The sequence below is a fragment of the Acyrthosiphon pisum genome, chromosome X (assembly GCF_005508785.2).
Source record: "Acyrthosiphon pisum isolate AL4f chromosome X, pea_aphid_22Mar2018_4r6ur, whole genome shotgun sequence".
Taxonomy (NCBI): domain Eukaryota; kingdom Metazoa; phylum Arthropoda; class Insecta; order Hemiptera; family Aphididae; genus Acyrthosiphon; species Acyrthosiphon pisum.
The window spans coordinates 39,987,510-39,998,245 of NC_042493.1; the positions used below are offsets into that span (position 1 = coordinate 39,987,510).

General features: G+C 32.9%; 2 protein-coding genes across 2 annotated transcripts; one reads left to right on the forward strand and one right to left on the reverse strand.

Moving 5' to 3' along the window:
• Positions 1–4,279: 4,279 nt before the first annotated feature.
• LOC103307704 lies at positions 4,280–5,165 on the reverse strand. Its single transcript, XM_008179935.1, has 2 exons — positions 4,763–5,165; positions 4,280–4,464 (listed from the first exon to the last, which is right to left on the reverse strand). The coding sequence occupies exons 1-2, from the start codon at positions 5,163–5,165 to the stop codon at positions 4,280–4,282; spliced, it is 588 nt and encodes a 195-aa protein (XP_008178157.1).
• A 3,744-nt stretch (positions 5,166–8,909) lies between these two features.
• On the forward strand, positions 8,910–10,342 carry LOC100570779 (putative nuclease HARBI1). The gene is made up of 4 exons (XM_003241166.1): positions 8,910–9,223; positions 9,659–9,978; positions 10,037–10,259; positions 10,336–10,342. Exons 1-4 carry the CDS (start codon positions 8,910–8,912, stop codon positions 10,340–10,342), a joined length of 864 nt encoding a protein of 287 aa, XP_003241214.1.
• The last annotated feature ends 394 nt before the right edge of the window (positions 10,343–10,736 follow it).

Here is a 10,736-nt window from a genome sequence, read left to right on the forward strand (position 1 = left end):
AAAGAAATTTGTTTTTTTCACTAAAAACAAACAGCCTTTGCGTTATTATCTCGCTTTGAGCTTGTCGTACAAAAAAAAGTTTCAAATAAAAATTGTAGAGGTGAATATTGTCTATAAGATGGTTTTTTAATATTTATAATATGTAATTTCACTTGCAGTACCATTCACCATTTAGAAAATTACGATCACATAACGATAATAAAAATGCATTCGTTTCCACACCACCATTGAGTTAGAAGCTGAGCGCGTTTTTTTACATGGTTTCCCCTATAGGCCTAGTCCATTTACATCGTTAAAAAGTGATTAAATATAATATTTGAATTACTAACAAATAACTCAACTCTCGGTTTACTCATCATATGATGGCATGTTTTGCATTAGAATGTCTTCTTTGTTATTTTGGTGTTCGTCAGCGTCGTTTTCTTCAGCCAAACAGTCTAGTGGGTTTATGCCTCCATATACATAAGGGTCGTCTATGTCGTCTTTATTTTAATCCAAACCATTCGAAGAACTTGAATTCAAGCATGATTGACCACGGCAATGTCCACAAATAATTGAACAGCTAACTCCTATTTTTTTGCACCCACAGTTAGTACTACAGCCTTCTGTACAATTACAAAAATCATATTAAACAATTCTTCAGGTGCGGGTGCTAATAATGTAGTGACAGGTTCCAAAATATTGTCATTCATAGCCCACCCCTACTGTTCAGGAGTGTGTTACCCAGCCACACTTGTATTTGATAATACACACGAAGTAGATGCTGTTGGGCGGCACTAGTTGTGGGTGGGAGTGATGATAATTTGACAGGTTTATTATTTCTGGTCAATTTGGCAAAAGTCAAAAAACTAAAATTATCAATGGAGTCCTCATGTTTTGGAGCACCATACATTGCTAAAATGAATTGAAATCCATATTTAAAAATGTCTGCGATTGGACAGTTTTTTGTTTTAAATATTTCTGCTATTTTGGTAAGATCTGGACGTTTTTCAAATAGTTTTAAAACATTTACTTTTCCTTTATTGAAAAATGTAGACGTTGTATCACATCCAGTGACAGCGTGCAAAAATAAGATTATACCTCTACCATAATTGTAGTGGTCCATGCAATCAGGTGAATATATTTTTTTTTCAACTTTTCCTTTCCCAGGTTTTAAAAAATAAACTTGTTCGCGTGACGTAGTTCGTGAAATAAGAAGAACTAGGAGATCCACGTCTTCTCCAACAATTATTGTATTTTTAGTTTGAGCCTCTTCAATTGCTGTTTCTATGATAAGTACGTCAGCATCATCCTTAGCTTGTCTTGACTTAATATTAACATTTTCTAATTTTTGCATTAGTGTTCGATTTAATCTATTTTTATTGAATCGATTTAAAAGAAAGGTTTCTTGGTTTGTAGGTACTGTCATAATAGAATCATTAAAAACAACTTCCAAAGACCCAATAACTGACTCACATCGTCGACGCTGTTCCATTGCCTTTATGTTTTTACAATTATCGTCATATCCATCAAATACAACTACTATATTGGACCTAAAATGATTTTTCAAATATTGAATATATTTATTTAATATACAATCATAAGTTTCACCCTGATGCCATACAACACGATGCAAAAGAAATCCACCGTCAATAATATAGGTTGAGTTAGAAGTATCCAATTCAACAACGCTTGATTTAAAACAGTTGAATAATGTGGATTTATTAGTTTTCCGCATATCTATTTCGTCAAATAGAGTCAAAGGGTATGGAGATAATTCAAATTGTAAATATTCATGTATATTTTCGTGAAACTTTTTATTTAAACTAATCCTTTGAAACAGTAGTAGAGGATCTATAGGAATTGAATAGTCATGAACTTTAATAGAGCTTTTAACATTTAAAAGCGGGAGAACTCTGTTCGCACGCTTGAATTTAAAGTTATCAAATTTTTATCCAACCATACTATTCATTGCGACTATACCAACGCTATAAGCATCATAACAGTTAATTTCATTATTACCGGTTATTCCATTCGCTGATGACATAATTTTATTCATACATGGGAAAGGATTGTACATTGTTAGCCACTCAATGATTTTTTTACGTCTTCATTATCTCTATTTATGCGCGAATCTCTTGTATCAACATGCTGATCAACGGTGTCTAATGAAATGTTACAAAACGTTTCTAATTCTTCACATATTGAGTTCAAAGCATACACGCCATAAACCCATTTACTCAAAACGCTCTCTTGAGTACTTCTTCTTCGTGAAACTCCTCCTTCAGTCTTCATTGATTTCATTAGTGATTCCTCGATTACCATAACACTCCAAGTTCCGCAATTAACTTTATTATTGCGTCTAATTGTAAAAAACCCATTAGTAAATTTTTTAAACGCCTATTGGTCCATATTGTTTTGTAGTTTAAGCATATCCTGCAAATATAAATGTGCTGATTTTATAAATAGTGTTCAGATGCATGAAAAAAAGGGAGCATTTTTTTCACAGCATTTAAGTGTCCTTGCCAATTTCTTAATCTTTCAGATCTGATAAAGTCTTTGACTATAGATACCATTTGAAAATATTGAACCCATAATTTTGTTGTGGGTCCTCGACTTTGTATATTTTTTAAAGTAGCATTAAACTGTTCTATATATGGTTCTAGTATACTGTAGATACATCTACATCTTCGTATGAACAATTTTGTTTAATTATTTAATTAATATAACCTCTCAAATATTCTTCAGTAGAGTCATCTATTTGTGTATATTCAGCAACAATGGTTGATAACGCTAAGTGAAGTAATGTGTGACCTCTAACCGCTCTTGAATAAGCATGCCCATTTAATATTTTATCCACTGAATTTGGAGTATAAATTACACCAAGAGCTTCTTTAAGTCCACTGCCTGCCATTATGTATCCAATTGATCCAAGAAAAGATATGAGTAAGTGAAAACCTCCTAGTCGTATTATAACTTTTGATAGTTCTGAACCTGGTTTAGAGGCTGCAACTATTTCTCGAGCTTTTATAAACAATGGTTGATCAAAAGTAACGATACAAGTTTCATAGCCATATGACTTCATGTTATTGAGAACACAGTTTAAGGTTGTATAAATTGTATTTAAATTACTCGCTGGGTAATGAATAAACGGCAAAAATAGTATACGAGATGTAAAATGTATTATTTTTTTTTGTGAGATATTCTAGAAAACATGGAACATCCTGAAACATCCGGGACATTCTTCCATTTCCCATTTTTTATATATTTATTTCCAGTTATAAACACACAAATAAGAGTTGGTGTTTACAATTATATAATTGTAAGGACTAATGTATAGGTAACACACATATTACCTTGGTAATAGCAGCTCACCAGCTTAGCTCCCCTCTCTTTTCGCAGGCTATACAACTCATAAAAAAATCTCTACAGAGTACTGGAGTGAGTCCGCCAGCCACAGTGCATAAGCCGAAGGATGACGCCACCGCGTCATACACTCGTTCACCAGTCCCTGTCCCACAGCGGCAGAACAGTGTTTCTCTCCCAGAGAAGAGACCTAGAGTCAGTGCGCTGACAATCAAGTCAACCATTCTAGCTTGTTTGAACGACTTACAAATCATTTACGCTGGTTGTACCAAGCTCAAATGTGAAACACCACAGTTTACCATTTGTCGCGAGGCCTTCAAGCGTGTCAACCTGACCAAATGTTCGGGGCACACGCCCTGTCACCCTATAGGTTGGTATTCACACTTGTCACCAGCGCGAAGCAATCGTTCGGCAGACACCTCAGAGCTATGAACCTCGAACTGGACTCTACAGTAGTAAGATGCACGGGCTACAATATCTCTCTTGGTGCCAGACTGGGCAGTCACAAATGCAATATTATTATCGAAGAAACGGAAACATTGCTGACAGTTTCGCCTGCACAGTAGCTGGATGCTCGCGCGCGTACCCATCAAAGCACACCATAAATCACCAACGTCAAGCAGCCGTAGAAAGTCTCAAACCGATCCAACTCCCTCCGTTTGAAACTCGAAAGGTCTGTAAACGTCTAAGCAAATTCAAAAACACGGCACCGGGAGACGACGGATTAACGTACGCCCACTGGAAAAGGGTGGATCCTTCGTGCACTATTCTCGCCACTACACTGAACACATGCCTTAAGCATCGAAGGATCCCCGACTCGTGGAAGGCTGCGACTACAATCCTGATATATAAAAAGGGTGACCCCGAAATTCTGTCAAATTGGAGGCCAATATCCCTATGCTGTACCCAGTTCAAATTATATACATATAAAAAGTTACACATACCGCACAACTACACACGATGTTTTGACTGTTCCGATGTCTGTTGATTCATCAGTCAACAAACTGAAATGAACACCCTTTAGTATACTAGCAAGTTCATTCTTCTGTGTGGTGCCTATTACATTTTTTATGATTGCTGTAGTCTTTGTTCGCTTCATCGACATTGATTTAGCAATATCTGTTATACATAATAGAATATTAATACCTAATTTAAAAAATGTCACTGCTGGGTGCTGACTGCTAGGTAACATTTTTTTTTATACATAACATCATGTCTTATACATATAATGTTAGCAAATCCAATTATTAGAAAAATATGTATAGGCTTTTAAAATATCATGACATTTATTTTCTTGAAATATTAATTTCTATATTATATCTAAAAGTTTATATTATATGTATAAGTTCAATTTCAAATATTTCAAATTCAAAACCTTAGATAAGTTTAATAAAACGAATGCTTAAAAATATAATACCTGAAACGGGGAATATGTCTTTCAACAAATCCGTCAAATGATCCGAAGCTAGGAATGAAATATTATGTTCTGCAATGTAACCAGCCAATTTAATTTCCGCTTGTTGCACAGACTTATTGATTTTATTTTGAACTGACGGGGTTTTCGATGTAAAACACATCATCGATTTTTGTTTTGACGCGCTACTTAAAATGCTCGTGTGTTTTTTTCCTTTCCCATGGTTTTTGATTACAGTTAATTCGGCAACCATAGAGACGTTGCAAAATGTACACCTTGCTTTAAGCTCGTTGGCATCTTGTTCAATCCAATCTCTAAGTGCACAATCAGTTATCCATTCTGAACGGAATTTTTGCGTTCGATGTTTGGGTTTTTCTTCTGGGGCCAAATCTCCACCTCTCACCATCCTTTTTTTTTTTTTGGCGTACTACACCCTGGTGTATTATCTTCATCACTCATTTTTTGCTCACTGACTAGCACAAATCAAAGATTTTATTCAAATGCTCACAGCTCACTAACTCAGTAGCATAGAAAAACAATTTGACTGAGAATTGAGATTCTTATTACTCACTAAAAACAAATTAAACGGAGATAGTCACTAGTCGCTTACGTTGAAACGTTGAATGTGTCAACAATAAAAATAAATTTAAAAATCGTAACGTTCAAGTTTAACTGTTGAAGACTTGTGAAGTGCAAATGTGCTAATGTTAAATGTGCAATCACAATAATCACATATTCACATAGTGATAGTATATTCTTATCTATGTGCACAATGTTCAAATGTTGTTTATTGTTATGGCGGTGTTACAATAACATTTCGAGCGTAGCAAATTTTTTATACGATAATTTTCACGCTGGATACGATAATTTTATAGATATTGTACGATATACTTATAAAATAGGATGGCAACACTGCCCGGGGGCCTATTCTTGAATTCATACGGATCGGATCCGTATACGAAAATCGTGGTTTCCACACGAGTTTCCACATGATCCGAAAAATAGGTATTCTTGAATTGTTTACTTATACGAATGTGTTTTGTCGTGTGAAAAAGTTTCGTACGATTCATTCGAGTGGGGGTATGACATTCGGAAACGCATTTCCGTATACGAATAAATAAATTATCACAATGTTTTATCATGATCGTTAAATAAATTCAAGTGTTGAGTATACCTATACTATATAAAATTATTATAATATAATTATAATATGTTATTGAGTTACCTACTCAATTACCTATGTAACATACGTAATTAGATAAATAACACCCTTTAGTAATAAACTATAAATGGGAATGTAATTCCCTAAAAACTGCTTTTATACCTTAAAAATTAAAATCAATGCGCTTAAAAATGCACTTAGATTTTTTTTAGTTTTGAACGAAAAACATTTTTAAATCTTAAAATTAAATTAAAAAAAGGTGGGTAAGTGGATGTCGCTCTGCTGTACAGTAGGTTACAAGTGGGTCACTGTATAATGGATAGTATTAAATTTGAATTCAATGATATAATATCACTGTATAAGAAAAACGATTCTGAGCGGAGACTGTTTGTCAGTCTAGATATCAGACATACATATTATAGGTATACTTATCTACAGTATTATTAATAATTTTCAAATTAATCATATCACAATATCCATTAGGTAACGCGTTATACATCAACAACAAACCGTGGTACTATCATAGATATACTGGGTGATTCTTTTATCATAGAACACTCATTATTTCAGAAAGTGTACATTTTTTTGAAAATATTTTTGTACATAGTTTCAAGTCGCTATAGATTGTGCGATACCATTTTAGAGAAATATACTGTCATCTTTCACCTATCATATATTCCTATGGAAGTATGACTCAACCACCTCGTGTTGAATCAGTTCAAAAAGTTTCTAACTTACCTATAAATGGATCTATTGCTTTATGTTCGTATCTAGGAGCAGCATTGGCATTTCCCTCAATTTGTTCGAGGACGTCAAGACCGGCAAAAAATTCATATAAAACCAAATCGTTCATTTTTTAGTTGGATTTTAAGTTAAAAAAAAAAATAACGGTAAAATATTAAATACGGATATGCACAGAAAACTTTAAAAAAACACGTGTAATATGTAAACTGTAAAAACAAGTCAAGAAGTGCACGAAAAAAAAACTGGGCACTGGCTGATGAGATCTCCACTGAAATCATTTTGACTATTTGAAACGTTTCATATAATTTGCGGTTGTTAGAGCCATTGACCTATTAATAATAAACTTTGACCTATAAATAATAAGTCAATGGTTTATATAACCAATTAATAGGTTTATAATAGGTTAAGGGCTAGAACTGTTAGCGAAGCACGCGAGAGCGTAATCGTTGAGCGGGTATTAATGTACCTAGATAGTAGCTTTAATACAATTAAGATTATAATTATAAACCTCCAGTAAATTAAAAACATTTTATGTCTCACACTTTTTCTACAGTTGTCTTCCGATGTTTAAACATATTAAATAATAATATGATATAATAACTATTAACTTATTACCTATTTCTAATTTTATTGTATTGTATCTTATTTAAATTTGGTTTTGTTAATATGCCGATGATATTATATGCTAATTGTTGAATGTATACAACACACCCTGTATTATGTAGATTATAAGCAAATTATTCATACTGTAGTACAGCAGACGCTGAATAGGCATTTTATATTTCTATAGCATATTCGTTCTATGTAGTAGCCTGTAGGACGATTAGTCGTTGCTTTATATTACGCCTCGGAGCACTATAGTTATTCATATCAATATACAAATTATTATATTATTACATATATCCAATCTTATTTTAATTTACCCTTAGCTTCTGTATATCTGTATACTTCAACAGGTTATGGGCCCAGTAGTAAGGTATTTATAATAAAGTCGTGTATGTTTAAAACATTGATTATTGATTTACGAATCGCGTGTTTGTGTACAGACAGTGTACAGCAATAATAATTCGCGAAGTACAGTGCAGTGCATGACTAAATAAACAGGCATGTCAGCTAAAATTTCATTTTCGCTATCGTCGCGCATGTTCCCCAGACATGGAAAGAATAATATAAAATGTATAATGTAGATTATTATTATAGCGTACAATATTTTAGCGTTTATTCCAAGTCTGGGGAACATTTTATCACAATTTTATGTGCAGTGTTATCGAGCTGACATGCCTGTTTATTTAGTCATGGTGCAGTGTAGTGTAAGTGCATCGATCGTGTGAAGCGCAGAAACTGTGTTTGTTATTATTACATTTATATAGTGTACAGACAGTGTACAGATAATTCGTTATTATGGAAAACGAATCTATAAAAATTAATAAATTAACAGGTAATGAAAATTGGGGAACAAGGAAGTTCCAAATAAAAGTCATTATGACTGCAGCCGAAATATTTGACGTTGTGGCCGGAAAATCGAAAAAAACCCGTGCTTAGGGCCGTTATTACAATGTCCTGCTAAGGTGTGCGCTAACGTAGCGGACACATTTAGCGGCTGCTTTTTAATATTCCATTATTACAATGTACCGTTACGTAAAATGTTACCGCTAACTACGAGATAGCGGTCACTTTATAAGCGGCAAGCTTTACTGCCCGTTAAAGTAGCTAGCGGGAAGAATCCATAGAGTATACGCATTGGATATTTATATTTTTACAGGTACTTTGCGAATTTGTTGTGCTGTTTTTTTTTTATCAGTTAGATCTATTCTGCAACTCATTTTCTGCTGTATTTTCTACAACTGTGCTGTGACGCTGTGTTCTTTTTATTTTTTTGACAATAAAATATTTAACTTAAAATGAATAATTTAAATAATTTTATTGGATTTATTGATGATATTAATAATGTTGGCCGTAGAAGACCACAGCAATATAAAGATAGGCCAAACTACTATAATATTTTAGGAGATGATGAATTCATATACAGATTTCGTCTTTCCAAAAACTATGTAGATTACCTATTAACTTTACTCGCGGGAAAACTGGAAACAGCTACTGACAGGTAAAAATTTTAATGAAAAATATCGATAATAAAATAATAGTATTAATAAATAATTATTGTGCTGAAATATTGTTTGATCTTAGAGTATATCTACCTACCCAATATCCTGGTTACCTATCACATGAATGTTTTTTAGGAATATGGCATTAGCTCCAATTAACCAGGTACTACTTACTCTACGCTTTTATGCTCTGGGAACTATGCTCATATCAGTGGCAGATATGTTTGGCGTAAGTGTATCTTCCGCAAGCCGAACGATTAAAAATGTATCATATGCTATTGCGGGATTTAGTGGCTTATTTTTGAAAATCCCTACTAATGACTTGGTTGAAACAAAGATGAAAATGTTCAAGATTGCCCGATTTCCTTTAGTATTTGGTGCAATTGATTGTACACATGTGCGAATTCAATCTCCAGGCGGTGAATTTGCAGAATCATTTAGAAATCGGAAAGGGTATAAAATCATATCATTATACTTATAATTTACACATTATACTTACACATGTCACATAATACGTGGATTTCTTACGGTTCATAGTACCGTAGGCCGTAAGAACGTAGGGCTTTTACCATTGAAAAAAATCACGCTTAAAACGTCATGTCACATAATACGCGGTATTACAATTTCCCCTTCTAGAGTGTCTAATTGAGGTTTTACTGTAGTTGATACTTTGGGTAAAGTGCATAGTACCTACTTTTCAAAATATTCAGAAAAAACTAATATAAAGCTTTTGATAGTTATAATTTGTTTAGAAGGGGAGCTGGTTCTCTTGTTTGTGAACACTATCTACAATTAAATATTATAAATATTATTAAATATTAAATATCTATATCATCAGGTATATTATAATCTATTTATTTTTCGATTATGTCCAATTACTATATTTAGATATTTTTCCTTGAATGTGCAAGCACTTGTAAATTCAGATTTGAAATTCATGGATATTGTTGCTATATGGCCTGGGTCTGCACATGACAGTAATATTTTCAGAAACTCTAGGCTGTATGCAAGATTAGAATCGGGTGAATTCAATAACAATGCCATCTTAGGAGACAGTGGTTATGCTCTAAAACCGTATATGTTAACACCAATATTAAACCCGGTTGGACGAATAGAGATGCTATATAACGAGTCCCAAATTAGAACAAGAAATATAATAGAAAGGTGTTTTGGGGTCTGGAAAAGAAGATTTCCAGTGTTATCACTTGGTTCGTAGTTATATTTGCAATAAAATTAAATGTTGTCTAAAAATAAATTTATTTTCAGGTATGCGATTACAACTAAAAACTGTGCAGGCAATAATAGTTGCAACAGCAATTTTGCACAATATATGTCGAGATATGAATGAGGATTTACCTGAAGACAGTTCTGATGATGTCTTGCACCAGTTAAATGAAGCAGAAGATATGACTGAAACAGACCATCGTCATGATGATAATGGTGAAGACTCAATCACTAGAAACTCACTACTTAACAATTACTTTGCTAGGTAAAGACTGATGAATAAATATGAACACCGTTTAATAAGATTATGTTAACATAAATCATTCTTGTTTCTGTTTTAGATTATAATGTATAGATGATCCGAGGAAGACAACCGCACAATAAAAATAAAAAAACCTAATTACAATTTCTTATTCATATTTTCTAGTGTTTTTTTCTCACCTTGATTTGGTGGTCGAATTTATGAAGTCAAACAAAACTTAAGTTAATGTTAATAATAATAATGATATTGATCATAAATTAGATTCAACAATTAATTATAATATACATAATATATATATAAATTATTATATATTATATTTTCTACTATTATATTAATTATATTTGATTTAATTTTGACAGCTTTATTTATTATAATCAACATTAACTTTCAAGACATTTTTGATAACCATCATTTCTGATCTTAAAGAATCTTTGGAAACACCGAATAAATCCTAAAAGTTATTATTTACAAATTAATTTT

Coding starts and splice junctions, on each gene's coding strand:
- LOC103307704 (XM_008179935.1), bottom strand. CDS start 5,165: ATGGTGAGAGGTGGAGATTTGGCCCCAGAAGAAAAACCCAAACATCGA. Junction 4,465..4,762: donor AGACATATTCCCCGTTTCAG/GTATTATATTTT, acceptor TATGTATAACAG/ATATTGCTAAATCAATGTCG.
- LOC100570779 (XM_003241166.1), top strand. CDS start 8,910: ATGGCATTAGCTCCAATTAACCAGGTACTACTTACTCTACGCTTTTAT. Junction 9,224..9,658: donor TCATTTAGAAATCGGAAAGG/GTATAAAATCAT, acceptor TACTATATTTAG/ATATTTTTCCTTGAATGTGC. Junction 9,979..10,036: donor ATTTCCAGTGTTATCACTTG/GTTCGTAGTTAT, acceptor ATTTATTTTCAG/GTATGCGATTACAACTAAAA.